This window comes from Musca vetustissima, unplaced genomic scaffold (genome assembly GCF_032173495.1).
Source record: "Musca vetustissima isolate MV318-11 ecotype Yass unplaced genomic scaffold, APGP_CSIRO_Mvet_v1 utg2745, whole genome shotgun sequence".
Classification (NCBI taxonomy): Eukaryota; Metazoa; Arthropoda; class Insecta; order Diptera; family Muscidae; genus Musca; species Musca vetustissima.
Genome location: NW_026886292.1, coordinates 573,631 through 592,187, shown reverse-complemented (window position 1 = coordinate 592,187; position 18,557 = coordinate 573,631). Strand labels below are relative to the sequence as shown.

Sequence of the window (18,557 nt, the reverse complement as noted above, 5' to 3'; positions counted from 1 at the left end):
AACACCAATCCCAATCATCAATAGTGTATGTGCGACCATTCTTTGGCGAATGTTCGTTTGGTAGGGAGTTTATCGCCATAAATTCATTCTTAAAATGAGCACAAAACGAAAAGAATGTATTTTGAATCATTCGCGAGCGAATTTTTGCGCATCCTGTTTATTACTCGAAAACACAATGCCTAGATCCCTTAGTCTGCTTTTCCAGAGGCAAATTTTTATTTGGCAAATACTGAGTTTGTAGGCGAGACGGGTGTGAGGAAGAAAAACAAAAATTTGCCTGTTCAGAATTTGCCGTACACGCAAATTCTGCTTTGCTCTGTTCGTTGAAAACAATTTTGTTGACATTTCCTTTTGAACCTATTCGCTTTACTGACACACAGCCGGCTTTTGTTTACAAACCTGTTGCTTTAATTTGTGCAAGTGAAATTTAATTTTTAATTTTTGCAATTTATATAAAAAAATATATAAAAAATAAATAAAATTTTAAAAAAAAATCTTTAAAATGCAAACACTTTTGACTTTTATTTTCTTTCTTTTGTATTTTGTTTCGCAAATTTGGCAAAGAAAAATTTGCTAATGGAAAAGCAAGCGAAAATTTCAAAAGAGAAAACAAAAAATTTGCCAAATAAAAATCTGCCTGTGGAAAAGCACACTTATGAGTTCCATACCAACATAATCGATCGATGATGTATACTCAACTTTAGTTTTCACATTTTGTCAGCTGTTCATTTTGCCGCCAATAGATTTCTAATGCCCTATACAGTCCTCGCCAATTTTGTTTTGATTCTTGGCCTTTATCAGCCGTTTTGTTTTGATTCTGCTTTATCAGTTACGTCTTGAAACCTATTTGCCGTCGTTTTTTTAACTCTGTCGGCATTGTAATTTCGTAGGCGCCTTCATTCATTCAGTGTGTGGCTTTGGTACGACGACGTTTGTGGTGCGTATTTACGGTCGGTGTACTTTAGTTTCCTTAATTTGTTAAAATATTTTAATAAATTTAATTTTAGTGATAATTAAGAAAAAACTCCAACTCCATCAATACAATGAAAAGATGTTAACAGCGTACGTCTTTGGGAACGATTTGTGAACTAACAAGTCATCAACCAGTAACTGGACAAAATGAGCACGAACAATACGGGACATCAGCAGGCTCATTTATCATCATCTTCGTCCAATATCAGCACTTATCACCTATTAGAAGTAGACACTGGCGAAAAACCAACAATGGTATCACCACCATCATCAACATCGGCAACAACAATTTCCCTCGGTGGATTTATTTCCGTTGTCTGTGGCAGTATTAATTCTTGGTTTCGACATTATCGGATCTACAAAAGTATATTGTTGATACTTTTGTTGTTGGTTCTATTGCCCTTATTTGCTCACCGGAATCTACTAAATGTAAGTGTTTGCGTGTGAGTGAGATGAGTGTTCAAAGCGGTAATTGTGTTGCTATTTTTATTTTATAGCCCGATAGTGATGTTCCCCAATTGGATTTGCATAGGCAAAGACCTCTGCTGGATGCCTATGAAGATTTCAGCTCCATGCGAGCCAGTGATTTGAAAATGAGAATTGAGGAGCTGCTCCGAATAAAGGTAAGTGGAGAGGAGGTTGGAAAATAAAAATATTGTGGTAACACAATATTCCTATTTTACAGAGCACCGTTTCCATTGAATTGCGCGAGCTGGAAGCACGTCGTCAAAAGCTTCAATCCGACATTGGACAGTGCAATCAAAAAATCGAAGAACTCAAACAAGATTTGATGCGTGAACAAACCGAACTGGAGAGACTTAAAATATCGGTTGAACAAGCTCAGGTGGCACAAAAAGAAGCAGTGCAGCGAAATACACCAGACCTGGCACTACCACGTACCTTGTATCCAAATGCCTTACCTCGCAACATGCCTGCCACCTCATTACAAACGATGGTCACATGTGAAATGCACAATTGTTTCGATCACTCACGCTGTAGTTTGACCTCGGGGTTTCCCGTTTATCTCTATGACCCAGATACATATAATGTCTTAAAGCCCGGCTATGAAATCGATGGTTTCCTACGGACAACCATTAAACAAACATTGGGGTACAACGCTCATATTGTCAGAGATCCCAAACAAGCTTGCATATATTTGGTATTAATTGGTGAAGCTTTGTATGAAAGCGAATCGGTGAAGAATAATCGTTATGCAGCCCATGAGGAAGAAGAAAAAGAGAAAAGTGGTTCAGTGTATGGAGTACAAGACAAATACAACGCCATCGATATGAATAAAATCTACAAACTACCATATTGGGGTGGTGATGGACGCAATCATGTACTCCTAAATCTTGCCCGAAGAAATCTCAATTCCAAATCCACCAATGCTTTACTCAATCAGAATACAATGCGTGCCATTGTAGTACAATCATCATTCGAAGCGGCACAATTCCGACAAAACTATGACTTGATAGTACCACCCATATTGGGTCCTCCGGGCGGTGACGTTTGGCAAGAATGTGCCGCAATGGTGCCAGCAAGACGTGCTTACCTTCTGTCATTCCAAGGTGAATTGCGACCATTAAATCAGCCCTTACAATCACCTCATCCTTTGGATGATTTCATATTGGACCATCTGACCGAAATGGCGAAAGGTCCCACACTGGACAAGTTCCTTCTGCAATTCAAATGTGTTCCGGCAACGGAACAACAAGATGATAATGCTGTTGTCGACTGGGCATTGTGCGGCACCGATTCATCGCGTAAACAAATTTTAAAAGAATCCACTTTCGCTTTAATTCTACCACCCCTGGAGAGACGGGTTAGTTCAACATTGATGTTGGCACGTCTTTATGAAGCTTTACGTTCTGGTGCGATACCGGTAATACTGGGAGCCGATGAGGTACGTCTACCTTACAGTGAAACAATTGATTGGCGTCGAGTAGCATTACTGTTGCCAAAAGCCCGTATTACAGAATTGCACTTCCTATTGAGGGCAATCCAGGACGGTGATCTCTTGCTGATGCGACGTCAAGGTCGTTTAGTTTGGGAACGTTATTTAAGTTCCGTGCAGTCCACAGTGGATACGGTTATAGCAAGTTTACGTGATCGTTTGGGTATACCACCCAGGCCAGTTCCACCAGTTATAGCCCAAAGTGTTTTCAACAATACATTTATTCCCCTGAAATCGGATCCACCCGTTGGTATGGATACAGAACCTGAAGAATCATTGGGACCTATGGAACCGCCATATCCAAGTCCTGCATTCAAGCGTAATTACACCATTTTGAGGATGCAATCAAGGGAAGCCTGGAATGATTGGGTAAGATCGAAATTTTACATTATCTTCATTTGTTAATAGTTCTCCCATTTTATTGCCCATAACAGGTTGATCCATTTTATATGTATCCTCAATTGCCTTTTGACCCAGTACTGCCTTCAGAAGCAAAATTTATGGGCTCTCACATGGGTTTCCGTCCAATTGGCAAGGGCAGCGGTGGTGCTGGTAAAGAGTTCAGTGAAGCCTTAGGTGGCAATTATCCCAGGGAACAGTTTACAATTGTCATACTAACATATGAACGAGAACAAGTACTGATGGACTCGTTGGGACGACTCTATGGCTTGCCATATTTGCACAAAGTAGTAGTTGTGTGGAATTCACCTAAACCACCATTAGATGATCTACGTTGGCCGGACATAGGCGTACCTGTAGCAGTTGTTAGAGCACCACGAAACTCGCTCAACAATCGCTTCCTCCCTTATGATGTTATCGAAACGGAAGCTGTTCTATCTGTCGATGATGATGCTCATTTACGACATGACGAAATACTTTTCGGTTTTCGTGTGTGGCGAGAACATCGCGACCGTGTTGTTGGTTTCCCTGGACGGTTTCATGCATGGGATTTAAATGATAATCATCATTGGAATTACAACTCCAATTACAGTTGTGAACTGAGTATGGTGTTGACGGGTGCTGCCTTCATCCATAAATACTATATGTACTTGTACACATATCAATTGCCACAGGCAATACGTGATAAAGTGGACGAGTATATGAATTGTGAAGATATTGCTATGAATTTCCTTGTGTCGCATATAACACGAAAACCGCCAGTGAAAGTAACATCTCGTTGGACCTTCCGGTGTCCCGGATGTCCAGTATCTTTAAGTGAAGATGATACTCATTTCCAGGAGAGGCATAAGTGTATAAATTTCTTTTCACAAGTAAGTACAAAATGTATATGTATCAATATCGTTAATTTAACATTTAGAAGGAGTTTTTGCAAAATTCTTCCAAGAACCATACTAAAAAAAATAAAAATATATTTGATTTTTGTACTGTATTGTGAGCACAGTACATTTAGAAGAAGTTTTTGCAAAATTCTTCCAAGAACCATACTAAACAAAAAATACAAATATATTTGATTTTTGTACTGTATTGTGAACTATTGTACAGTACCCCATCGACAGGATGGTATAGTGAAACTATTAATGTGTAGATGGGGCTTAATAGCTATTACGTCCATTTACTTGGCGTACTATTTACAATATCAATTTAAGATTATACTAATACTAATAAAAGAGTAAAGTGATTGTCTGACTGACTGACTTAACGGTTCATCAAAGCCCTGACGAAACGGCTGAAGCTAGAATCTTCAAATTTTAGGTGAGGGTCCAAAGGTGTCAGATAAGGCTGGGTTGTTGGGAAATTCGTACTAGAACGGTACGAAAAGTACTAAATCTGGTTTCATTTGTATTTGGCCGGTAGAGCTAGAACTCTGAAATTTGATGGAGTGTAGAATAGATGTAGCAAAGGGTTTTTTGGATATTCGAACTATAAGTATCCGAAAAGTTCTGAAATGTACTAAATTGGTACAATTTCGTAACATGTGAATGGATTGAGCTAAAAACTTGAAATTTGGAATACAAATTAATGGTCGCTATAAGGAGCTGGATTGGAAGCGTGTACTTATGTATACGAAAAGTACTCTATGGTACTATATTTGGTACAAATTTAATTTGGAGGTACAAATCGATTTGGAATCCTGAAAATTTAAATTAAAATTACCGTCAGAGTGTAGGATTGGGATATGTACGTAGTTTTGGAAATTTTTCACTTATGTGTACGAAAAGTACTAAATCGTACTATAATTGGTACAATTTGGATTTTTGTAAACCGGTAGAGCTGGAACAATGAAATTTGGAGTCAGTATCACTGTTGGGGTGTAGGATTATGGTATGTAGAGAATTTTGAAGATTTGTACTAAAGTGTACTATATGGTACCAAATTTGGATTTGGATGAACCGATAGAGCTGTAATCTTTACAGCTGGGGTTAGCATCATTGTTGGGGCAGAATTGAGCTATTTAGGATGTTTTGGAAATTTTTACTAATGTGAACTAAATTGTGTAAAATTTAAAGGTCGGTTGAACCGATGCAATGAAGTTTTGGAAATTTGTACTAAATGCGGGTTTGGGTGAACCGATTGAGCTAAAATTTTGAAATTTGAGGGTGTAGAATTGGGCTTTATGGAAAGTTTTGGAAATTCGTACTAATGTGTACTAAATTTGGTACGATTTAACTTTTAGGTGAACCAATTGAGTTGGAAACCTTGAAATTTGGAAATAATGGTTCTGTTGGAGTGTAAGATTAGGGCATGGATGTAGTTTTAAAAATGTATATTTATGGGTACTAAACTGTACTAAATTTTGTACAATTTAAATTTTGGGTGAACCAATACAGCTGGAATCCTGAAATTTGGAGATGGAGTTACTGTTGGGGTGTAGGATTGAGATATGTTGAAAGTTTTGGAAATTTGTACTAATGTGTACAAAATAAGGATTTGAGTGAACCGATAGAGCTAAAATCTCGAAATTTGAAGTTAGGATCACTGTTGGGATGTAGGATTCAGGTATGTATAAAGTTTTGGAAATGTGTACAAAATGGTACCAAATTTGGATTTAGGTAAACCAATAGAGCTGGAATCTTGACATGTGAAGTTAGGATCACTTTTGGGGTGTTGGATTGGGGTATGTAGAAAGTTTTGGAAATGTTTACTAAATGGCACTAAATTTGTTACAATTTTTTATACTGGTACTTAATTTGGATATTTGAAATTTGGAAATTTTACAAGAGTACAAAGGGTAAAAAATGACACCATATTTTGTATAGAGCTAGATTTCTTTTGCGGTCAGAATAGGGTTGAGATATGGAGGTAGTTTGGGAAAATACTATAAGAGAACATAGGTACTAAATTGTTCCAAAAGTGTTATATAAGGTTTGGTATTGGGTTTTAAATACTTCCCACATTCGCTAACGAAGGTATATGCTAGTAACGAACAAAGAAATAATTTTCAAATGTGTTATAGGAAAATTTGGTGCTGAGTTTACGATAAGATTATAAAATTGGGGTATTTAAAGTTTACTGAGTTCATACACTATTGTTTGGTAGAGGACGGAATATCGATCATGGCATATCCTCGTCGACACACCGTGCAGGTCGTTCTTTGCTGAATAATTTGACGGAAAATAAAAGAATGTGTCTATTGTATTTATTGTTATCGAAGAAGGTTTAGTTTGAAGGTTTTATCCATATTTTTTAACCGAATTGACTGTGTTGAGATTGTCTTCATATAAAAATCTCTTCCCATTTTCTGAAATTTGTTAAAATTTCATCATAGGTTTATGTTTATGTTGGTAAATAGCTTTTATTCGAAGGTCCCTTTAATTTTCGATATGTTTAATATTTCATCCTGAGGGTTTGAATTTGACTCTTCTGGTAGACTGTTTGCAATTAGATACTCCCCATATAATGTTTCCGACCGAGGAAATGAATTTTAAATGCATATCACACGGTGGATTTATAAATATTGAAAATTTCGCAATTTGTGGCGGAGGTACCAGAAGGGGTTGACCGGACCTATTCGGACTTGATCTGGCAAAGGTAATACGTTGTGCAAAGTTTTGTTTAAATCAGGCATTCCATTCGCCTGATATTGGATTTATTTGTGGGCGGAGATTCCAGAAAGAGTTGTCCAATTGGTCCCATCTTTGGATTTGATCTAGGCTTTGTAAAGATGGTACAAAGTTTGTTTCAAATCGGATAGTCCGTTCGCATTGTTTCAACATAAATTTTAATCAATTTTTTAACATAAATTTAATCACAATTTTGATTAAATTTCGTGCGCATCGGCTCCAAATTGTTGGAAGAATGGGGTCTAAAACCAATATTTCGATGAGGCGCATTTTTGCCGTATATGTATATAAAAATATGTTGTTCAAACATCTATTCATTTTGGCATCGCGATGTGAAATTGTGTACACATAAAATTTTTTATATATATTATTGTTTTGGAGTATTTAAGTACATATTTATAATTAAACTTTTATATATTTTCCCTCAATTTCATACTTTCAGGTCTTCGGCTATACACCACTTTTAAATACACAATATCGAGCAGATTCGATATTATTTAAGACCCGTATACCACACGACAAACAAAAATGCTTTAAGTATATTTAAATTATATACGGATATATACAAACATAAGTAATTTAGAATAACTGAAACAAACTAACTCAGCTTATTATTAAGTTTTAATATACACTTCTTCTTTATCCAATAGAAGAATATTTTTATTTCGCAACAATCGGATGCGCATTATTACTATTAAAGATCACTATTTCGATTAAGAAATCAACTAAACTACAATTAAGGTGCAATAATTTTAAAATGAGAACATATTTTTTTAGAAAAAAAACTAAAAGCTAAAACGACTTTTTAAGGCTTTTGTAGCAATGTGTCATATTAGTTTTTAATTTTAAATGTATGCTAAGAGTTTTAAAATTTCTTTTTTTAATTGATAGTGTAAACATTTTTATACAATTTATTTTTATTTTTTATGTACATACCATATATATTAATTATACACTTATTTTACAACAAATTTTGCTATTACGTTTAACTATTATTATTTTTATTACAACTGAGCACAACACACATACATTCTGTTATCTAAAATTTAGTTTTTGAAACAAAATATAAAAACAAAATTATTGAGAAAATCGTCAAATTAACTATTAAGACAACAAAATTTCCATCCATTTGAATTGTTTAACCGAGCATTGCTTAAAAATCAAATACGCAATTTGTAAAATGAAAATTCAAATTAAATTGTAAAAAATATTGATTAAATGCAACATTTGTTTTATATCATAAATCAATAAATTTTTTCTTTACCTTTAATAGTACATGTAATTTTTTTTTAGTTATATAGCTCAATTTTATTATTGTATTTAATCAAATTTTAGCGAAATATTTGTGATCTGTTCATGTATATGTTTTAACAATTGTATCCATTTCGTTGGCAGCATTTTCTTTTATATTTCTGTGAAATCATATCCCACCTTTTATTTTACTACTTTAATAAATTCCTTATAACATCGACTTTATTTTAATTTTAAATTTTTTTCAGTACTTAAAATTTTATTTCATATTATCGGTTGATAATTCCTAATGGTTAATTTTGTTGTAATTTGATATTCCATAAAAATATTTTATTCAAAATAATATAAGCAACTTTATTAGTATCACTAAAAAATATCCAATCAACATTTTTTTCTCTCAAATTTATTTTTATACATTTATAAATACAAACATACATACGCATAATAGTATGTGCGAGTGTGATTATCGTAATACTAAAAATTCCAAATAAATTTTAAATTTTTGAAAATGTTAAAATTGTGTATATTTTCTATATAGAAATATCGTTGAAAGATCACAGCGTTCTAGATGTAGATTCGGCATTTGAGACGTACCAATCGCCAGCCTATTTCGAAAGAAATAATAGAAGTACAACACCAATCCCACGAAGGTTGGTTCAATGTACCGGATTGACCAGCAGCCTCTGGTCACTTGATGAACCCGGAGCTACGTATTTATAATCAGCCTTCTATATATCGGTAGAGTAGTCCCGCTGCCTGGCAAGGATCTTAGCATAGCTGAAGATGAGAAACAATTTTCCGATAGCCCAATTCAGCACGCAGAACCAACCTATTGGTTGCTCTTGAAATGTCGAATGCCTTGGATACCATCAACCAAGCTATTCGCGGATGTAGTGAAAATCAACCTCCAACCGAGTTTGAAATGTTAAATAATAAAAACAAGCAAAAAAAGTGTCTTTATTTTGCGGAGGTCTTTGGGATTACACACAGGTTTTATTATTCGCTTTATACAAGGCAAATGTTTTTATCAAACAGTTTACGGATTTAATGCTGATTTAATCGGATATTCAATTCGCTTCAAATTAAATTCGCAAGTTTATAAAATATTAACCCTTTGTATGGGAGGTATCAGAAGGAGATGGCCGACGGGTTCCACCTTCGGACTTGATCTAGGCTTGATAAAGAAAATGTATTGTGCGAAGTTTGGTTTAAATCGAACATTCCATTCGCTTGATGTTGAATTTATAAATATTGAAGATGTTCACCATTTGTGAGGGAGGTACAAGAAGAAGTGGGACGAACCTTTGTGGGTCAAGGAGTGGACCAATGGGCCCCATCTTCGGACTTGAACAAAGTTTGAAAGATGTGCAAAGTTTGGATGACATCGTTTACCCCCTTCGATAGTGATCGTGCGGACCAACCGGCCAGACAGACGGACGGACATTTGTATATCGAATCCAAATTGTCTAAACATATTTGGTTCAACGAAACATGGAGTCTGAAACCAATATTTCGATCAGGCCATAGGGCTGAGGGTATAAATATGCGTGGACGTCAATTATATAAGGAGTTCGAAAACAAGAAGTACAGTTCAGCAGGGAGTTCTCCAAAGTGGGTAATTTATTTGTACCGATTATACACAACTACCGGACGGCATAGAAAGGTTGTAATATATTATCATATATATTATATCATTAATGATATATACATTTTTTCATGCGCCACTAAATCTACAATCACATCTTTCTTGGACACTCTGATCTACTGAAACTAATAATAGATGGTGAACAGACCCCTAATATATTGTTTGTAACATTCGAAGGACTATTCAAGTCGTCTTGGTAAGCTACTGCTATTTACGATAAACTGAGAACTAGGAACAAGGTCTTCAAGTCGCTGACCGGCATGTAAAGCAAAAGGACAGTCAATGGTAAGCTGTGCGACGCCAGTGTGGTTTGCAAGTGAAAGTGATACATAGGGGCATTGCAAAAGAGTGTGTCCTTATGACACCAGTGGTTATTTCAGATGTGGCGAATTCTACCCGTCCATTCTAAATTTTACAGATGCAGCACCTGCTTTGTCAAGAACACCCATGACATATACTTATGGACAGGCTTCCCCGACCAGGCAAGTCAGGAGAGATATCCATGATATATATATAGAGAGAGAGAGCGTGATCTTTTAGTTCAACCTATCAGGGAGGTCTGTATAGCATTCATATCGACAAAGTCGTCCATTCAGCAGAACAATACCATATGAATGGTATACTCGGAGACCATTCATAGCAACAGCAACAACATAGCTAGACTAATGATTGCTAAACCGATGAGAGGTCCTATAATGAAATTAGGTTTTGCTTATATACTTCATGTGGTTGTACAAAAAAAGTTTTAAGAACAAATATGAGATTTTATGGCACTATTTACATAATTAACTGCTAAATTCAAATATTTAAATATTACCTAAATGCTAAATGAAAACGGAAGTGGTTACTCTATCGTAAATAAAATACATAAGTAGAATAAAATAGAATTGACTCTTTTTTAAAATAAAAAGTAATTAACATTTTGTACGAGTCGATTTCTGTGGGATTATTGAATAAGCCGTCTGTCTACTCACTTCCTCCAAATTAAAAACACATTTTGATACTTTGATATTTTCGTGTATGGTACTGTGATTTATTTCTTTCACTTTATTTCTTTTTTTATTTCTATATATAATAAATATAACAAATTAAAATAAAGTGATAATATTGTTTTTTTAGATTTGTTTCTTTTTTGTTTTTATTTTCTTTATTTTTCACTTCGAAATGTTACGATTCAAGACAAGTCTCTTCTGTGTGTAATGTAGAGTATAGTACGTATATATGTGAATGTGTTTTATAATATGTTTAACATATATGTGTAAATACATATACGTTTGTTACAATTAAGTATACAAAAGTATATTGTTTAGTGTATATAATTGGGTTTTCTGGTTTTCAATATTTGCAATTAATAATAAGATCTTAAATAACACGATTTTAACAAAAAAACATAAAGATTGCAAATAAAAAATGGTTTTGGCATAATTTAATTATGTGTGTGTTTATGAAACAAAACAAAGAAAAAGAGAAAAAATAAAAAAAAAATACAAACATATTTAAATACATAGATTATCAAAACTATAAGTGATAATTAAAGTGACTTTGTTTTTTATATATTTAAATAAAATATATTTATAGACTTATTTTTAAAAGGACACGTTTCAGAAAGCAGACAACTTTTTGTGTCTATTTTGTTTTTTAAACAAAAAATATATAAAAAAATGAAAACTAACTTAATGATGATAAGTAGAATATAAAAAAATACCACAATTTAATGCTCTTGTAAGCTCAATTTCAAAGCTTGTTCTATCATTTCCTGTTCACGTTTACGTTCCAATTCATATTGCTGCTGATCCTGTTGACTCAGCCGTAGAGCCAGCGCTAAATCCGGATCGATATATTTAAAGCCGCCATCATCGTCGTCCGAAGCAGGAGAACTTGCCACATTAACTGCACACAACGATTCCTGTAGCACTCTATGGGAAAATAAATTGAGAAAGCACAGGTTGGGGGTTTAACTACCACTAATGACCAAATTAGCAATACTTGTGAAATATGGGAGCGGTAAAGGAGTTTTGGTGATTTAAAAAAAAAAATAACCATGATAATAAGTAATAAAATTATTTGAATATGTTTTTCATGTAGTTAATATCATTTTTGAAATTTTGAGGATTCGTATTTTGACGATTTCTAGGAGAATTGGGTGAGGATTTGGAATGTTGTGAAAATGTTGTTGGTGGTGCTAGACGTGTTGGTGTTGTTTTTTGACTGTTTGCTTTATTAATTGTTAATCTAGCCAATAGTTGGGGAGGCAAGCAGCAATAAAACAAATTTAAAATTTTTCAAAACTTGCATCGTATTTTAGTCACACAGAAAAATGTAATAATTATTAAAACGAAAAATTAAATAGTCAATTAAATTTTTTAATATATTTATATCGAATTAAACTTTTAAGATAATCTAAGATGTTCGCCCCCCTCAATTAAAAAACGAAACGAACTGAATCCCAGTAGCTGACAAGAGTAATTCATTTTTCGTTAACCAAACACATCGTTCCAAATCCAAATCATTGAAAATAGCCATTGTGGTTTTTCTCCTGGAGCCAGCAAAGAAAAATTAACAAGCCAATCTAAAATTCACCACCAGTAGCGAATGCTCTTAAGACACAAGGAAAGTTATCCTGAAAGTTGTTGGCAGCTCTTGACCTACCAAAAGCTATTGAAAATTCATTGGCGCCAGTTTCAGAATTGGCATATGTTTTGATATTTATCAGAATGCTGCGGACCATCTCCATGTGGAAGCGAAGATTTTCTTGTAAGTCAGAAAAGTAATAAAACTTTGATTGCAGTACCAGCTTAAGTGTTTCAGAGAGAGTTATCCTTGCCATAATAATATAAAGAAATCGCCCACTTATACAAGTCAGAATGAATTTGATTGGGAGGGTCAAGGAAAGTATAGCACAATATATTAAATCTGAAGTCCACAAATGTTATCTGAAATCTGTGCGTCAATAACAAGGACTACAAAGTAGAAGATCTGTTGTTGTTGTAAAAGGTTGGCTGTTTGGTAAAAGTTCTTTCCTGAAAATATTGTCAGCCAAATCTTTCAGAACTTTTTTTCCATTTTTGGTTAGAGTGCGAGGAGAAATGGAGGAGATTATCGAAGACCACCCCAAGGATTTTCGAATTATGGATGCGCCTACCTTGAATGGAAATGTCAAGTTCTAAATTGACTTCTAGCCTACAGGGAGTGAAATGTGACAGTAGACTTTGCAGTGGACAATTTTAAATTGCACTTCCCGAAGAAGTTTTTAATGGTGGCTAAATAGTTGGACATTTTTGCTCTTACGTCGTACAGACATCGACGTACGACACCACAGAAACATTTGGTGGAGGAATGTGGAGTTTCGTAAGATACATGTTGAACAAAATGGGAGAAAGGACACCGCCTTACGTTGCTACCATTTTGATATTGCAATATTTGGATTTTTGGCCACGGAACTCAACGACCATTAAGGTAGTTGGAAAGCCAATGCTTGATATCACTTTTATATTCCATATTTCATGGTATTTTTTAGGAATCAAAACATCTCAACATAAGAAATTTTTAATCACATGCATATCCAAATTACCTTTGCAGCTGTTCATCTTCTTCATCTTCAGCTCCGACTCCCTGACCTCTCAGGGCTTCCCATATATCAACTTTATCCGTGGACGATGAGGAACTTTCTAAATTATGTACACTACAAGCACCGCCAGTTGTTTCGACTAGACTTTGTTCAATGGCGTATTGCAGCATATCGTCTTCGTCTAATGGCATTTGGCGCCTTACGTCTGCTCCTAGATCAGAATCAAAAATACAATGAAATGAAGTTACTCATAAGTTGAGTGAGTTACGAGCATTATACTAAATCAGAACTAACCCACCTTTCTTGGTATAGTGTAGAGGTTCGTTAAAACAAACATCATCCACTATACATGTAATGCGATCATCTTCATTAATCGTTGTTACATGCTCCACCGGTGTGGTCATACCAAAGACATTGCCAAATGTGATGCATGCATTCAGGACATGAAATAGGGGTATCTCAATTTTAACTGGGAAACCGGAAGGCAGTTGCATTGTAATGAAGTCTTTTAATTTGGACACATGAGGACTAGCCATGGTGGACATAAGATCTAAGATTGGAAGTACTTGTTCCTGTAAACGCATTGGATAATCTTCACAAAGCCAGAGATTGGCTTTGAAACGTTGTATCTAAAACAATTGCATATTTTAATTAAATAAAAAAAACATTGCAAATATTGTAGTATTTACTTTGGTATTTAGTTTCTTTGGCCGACCAATATCACGACCCCCCAAATCTACATCATTAGAAAAGTATTCTTGGGGAGTTATAACAGTTCTGGGGGAACTGGAACCGGAATTGTTGGAACTATTGCTGTTGGATGCCTCATCACCATTTTCATTATGTTCCTCAGTATGCGGCGTTGGGGTCTGAGAAATGCAAAATGTAAAATTAATGATTATTTGTATTTAATATATTCTCGTAAATTCAATAAACATACCCTTTCTCTTAAATTTGCTAAATCTGGACTTGATATATATTCTTCTTCGGCTAAGCCCAAAAAGTTATGGAATGGCGTTCTTGATGTCTTGGCCTATAAACAAAATCCTGTTATTAAAAAATTGATCATTGGGAAATGCTACTTTTAAATTACCTTAATTTGCTCTTCCGTTAGATGATCCATACGAGTTTTGGTAATAAATTCCACATTACTTGCACCATACACTTTGCAATTGTAACCATTTATGACTTCAGACTTTTCACTACGCCAACCCCATATACCTGATTTATTTCTTTCGAAACTGATCTTTTCCATTTCAATGCTATTCGTTATAACCGGTGCATTTAGACGGGCCTTCACGCCACCAATTGGTGGTGGTATTGCAATAATGTCACCAATTTCCGAATTCATTTGTTCGATCATAACTTCACGTGTATCATGATCAACTTCAATCATTGTAGCGTTTTCATCTGTAAGTTAAAGAAATGGGTGGGATTTGCAGTTAGTTTCCTAAAAGTTGATAAGTGATTCATACTTACTAGACCCTTTAAATATATAGGAGCGATTCCCTCTCTGCCATGTGTTGTTATCAAAGCCCAATAATGTGGTATCGATACGAACATTTGCTCCACGTTTATAGACACGATAAGTGTCGCTTGGACAGAGCCGTGCCATTAATGGAACTGTAATAAAATTTAAATAAAATGTAGTAATCCGCAAAGTATACAAAAAGTACACATAATATAATATAGAAAAGTATTATCTTCAGTATTTATCTGGACTGAACACACTTAAGCTGCAAGAAATTCTATTTCCTAGGAGAACAACTTCCTCGAGAATAAAATTATCCGATGAAGAATAAATTGAAGACAATTATATGTAAATATGACACCACTAATGAAGTTTTTTGACATATTGTGTACACTTTCATTAGGTAGCATTCTTGTATTTTAACTGCAGATATATTATTCCTTTCGGACATTTTCAAATTTCGATATAGCTTTCACAATAGCCAATACTAAAGAAAACACACCTTGTGTGCCTCAGCAGATAAACTTACCCCATGACGTAAACTCCCATTTCATTTCGATGTAAAAATCAGGAGCATCCAACAAATGTTGCAATAATTTTGGAACATGTGTTACACGTTGGACATGGCGTTGCAAATCACGTACCTCTAAAATGGCAGTTAGTATATCTTCATTGCCAGTACACACGGCCTCTTGCACGACTGTAAACAAATACAACAAATATATATGTAAAGTTCATTAGGTTAATGCAGATGGACGAGCGACTTATAAACCCGCAATACATACTTGACCAACCCTCATGTTCATAAGTGGCATTACATTTGGCGGATAGCAAACATTTCACACATTGTAGATGGCCCAATTTTACCGCTAACATCAATGGGGTTCGGCCTCTGGGATCGACTTTTTCCTTATCAATCTATACGAAGAAGAAGAGTATATACAATAATTAAATATATGAATAATTACAAAGCAGCAGAGCAGAAAGAGGTAGGTAGGGAAAGGTTCAGTCAACTGGGTGTTCTTTTGGGGTGGTGGTTTTGGTCATTTTACTATTGACCCGGAAACCTTAATTTACTTTCACACACGACCTGCCAACAATCTATTCTTCTGTTGTTGTTGGTGTATATATGCTCCAGCAGGTCAGACAAGTCACTACCCCACCCCTCCCCTCTTCAATATACAATCAGACCAACAACCAAATCCTTGCAATTATCACCGCCGCTTCTTTACCTTTCCATTCTTTAGAGTTTCTCGTAATTCCTCCACATTATTTTCCCAAACATGCCAATGCAGTGGAAACTCCTGTTTAATTTCCTCGATGGTCTTCATTGCTGTGTGGTTGGCTTCGTATGGTTTATTATTCGAAGATGACAAACAGTAGTAATGGTGATTTAATCAAATTTGTTAATTTGTTTGTTTGTATGTCACCCCGCACTCTAATTTTTAATTAGTGTTGATATTCCGCTGCGCAAACCAATGCAATTTCACACTTTTCGAGTAAATTTCACTTGAATATATTTTTTTGTTATTTGTTCCTCGGTCTTTGGTCACTTTTTGTTGCCATGAATAAGTGTTTTTTTGATTTTTTATCTGCTAAATTGTATTTTTGTTATTTTATTGTTTATTTTTTCTTTCAATTAGTCTTTCTCAACGACTGAAGAAAAATTGAAAAACGTTCCACCTCCTAACGAATGGAAGGAGAAGACAAAATGACCGATAAAGATGAACTCAAAGTGGTATAACCGAAAGTTTACGAATGAGGTGGGAGAGAGACAGCTGATGAAACCGACAAATTCTTTGTTCGATTTTCGATCCAGATATCCTTATACTCATGGCCTATAAATAAGGTCACCAAGGGAGACCAGCTGATTATCGATACCTCTCAAGTTTGCTGTCAAAATGCATTATTGTGAATTGACTTCCATTATGAAAACGTAAACAAAGTAGAAATTTTTGACATTAGACTTGAGAAAAAACAGCTGTTTTCCGATTTCGATTGCTATCTTGGTGACCTTATTAATAGATCTTGCCTATACTCTTGTCGATATTTGATTAACATATCGAGAAACCCATGGCCTATAAATAAGGTCACCCAGGGAGACAAGCTGATAATCGATACCTCTCAAGTTTGCTGTCAAAATGCATTATTGTGAATTTACTTCCATTATGAAAACGTAAACAAAGTCGAAATTTTTGACATTAGACTTGAGAAAAAACAGCTGTTTTCCGATTTCGATTGCTATCTTGGTGACCTTATTAATAGATCTTGAAGGTCACCAAGGGAGACCAGCTGATTATCGATACCTCTCAAGTTTGCTGTCAAAATGCATTATTGTGAATTGACTTCCATTATGAAAACGTAAACAAAGTAGAAATTTTTGACATTAGACTTGAGAAAAAACAGCAGTTTTCCGATTTCGATTGCTATCTTGGTGACCTTATTAATAGATCTTGCCTATACTCTTGTCGATATTTGATTAACATATCGAGAAACCCATGGCCTATAAATAAGGTCACCCAGGGAGACCAGGTGATAATCGATACCTCTCAAGTTTGCTGTCAAAATGCATTATTGTGAATTGCTGCCATCGGGACATTCGGTCATGAGGTTAGAATTGGCAACGAACAAGAATACACGTGTCCCGCTTCAAAGTTTTATTTTATTAAAGTTTTCAATTTAATTGAAAAGAAATTTTCACCGGTGGTGCCTCCTGGTAATTTTTACGCCATTTTTTTTATGGCTGTAAGTAATTTTCAGGAATCCAGGATGAAAGAAACAATCATTAGTGACAACGCCCTGTTAGGCGCTTGCAACTCAAGGAAACGGCGTGCTTTTGATGACGAGGAGGTTGATGTGACTTCCTATGACGTTAGCAACCAAAACCGCTTCTCAATTTTGAGTAAAATTAAATTTGTCGATACATCTAGCCAAGGTAATTCTAACAATTTGAGTGAAAGTAAGCCAGCTGCCAACAGCCGTAAGGAACGGCCCGCCAAGAAAAGTCCCAACAACGTGGAACCAAAAAATAAGTTTTGTCCACCCATCTTCATTTATGATCAAGATATAAACTTGTTGGCAAAGCAACTGGAAGAGAGAGTGCCAGCCGGCTCTTTCATAATAAAAAATGTGAACAAACATAAAAGTAAACTGTACTTTAACGACGCTTCGCTGCATAGCGAAATGATGGCGATTCTTAGAGAAAATAAAGTAAAATCATACTCTTTTACCCCTACTGAACTAAAACAAATTTCCTTGGTGCTGCGTGGTTTGCATTGTGGTTCCTCCGTTATTGAGGTTAAGGACATTTTGGATTCTGAGGCGCCGGGCATTGTAGCCCATGTCTCGAAGTTGGTGACAAAACACTCAAAACAAAACAACTATGACACCGGGCTTTTTTTAGTTACGCTACACCCAAGCAAAACCAAAAACGATATTGTTCACATCAATAGAATTTTACATCAAACCGTCTATTGGGAAGTTCCCAAAAACAAGGAAAAGGTCATTCAGTGCAGGCGCTGCCAACACTGGGGGCACATTGCCAAAAATTGTAATTACCCGTTTAAATGCGTTAAATGCAGCGACAGTCATGAGCCAGGTGCTTGCTCATTAAAAGAAGCCGAATCCAATGTCCCTGTGTGTTCAAACTGCGGTGAAGCCGGTCATCCTGCCAG

General features: G+C 35.3%; 2 protein-coding genes across 2 annotated transcripts; one reads left to right on the top strand and one right to left on the bottom strand.

Moving 5' to 3' along the window:
- The first annotated feature begins 1,119 nt into the window (after positions 1 to 1,119).
- LOC133333812 (exostosin-3) lies at positions 1,120 to 7,505 on the top strand. The gene is made up of 5 exons (XM_061542100.1): positions 1,120 to 1,401; positions 1,470 to 1,595; positions 1,658 to 3,295; positions 3,361 to 4,197; positions 7,391 to 7,505. The coding sequence occupies exons 1-5, from the start codon at positions 1,120 to 1,122 to the stop codon at positions 7,493 to 7,495; spliced, it is 2,988 nt and encodes a 995-aa protein (XP_061398084.1). The 3' UTR covers positions 7,496 to 7,505.
- Positions 7,506 to 11,548: 4,043 nt separating this feature from the next.
- On the bottom strand, positions 11,549 to 16,217 carry LOC133333806 (ankyrin repeat domain-containing protein 13D). The gene is made up of 10 exons (XM_061542095.1): positions 16,116 to 16,217; positions 15,669 to 15,801; positions 15,413 to 15,583; positions 14,892 to 15,035; positions 14,506 to 14,822; positions 14,353 to 14,445; positions 14,102 to 14,281; positions 13,711 to 14,041; positions 13,416 to 13,623; positions 11,549 to 11,760 (listed from the first exon to the last, which is right to left on the bottom strand). Exons 1-10 carry the CDS (start codon positions 16,212 to 16,214, stop codon positions 11,556 to 11,558), a joined length of 1,881 nt encoding a protein of 626 aa, XP_061398079.1. The 5' UTR covers positions 16,215 to 16,217; the 3' UTR covers positions 11,549 to 11,555.
- Between the last annotated feature and the right edge of the window lie 2,340 nt (positions 16,218 to 18,557).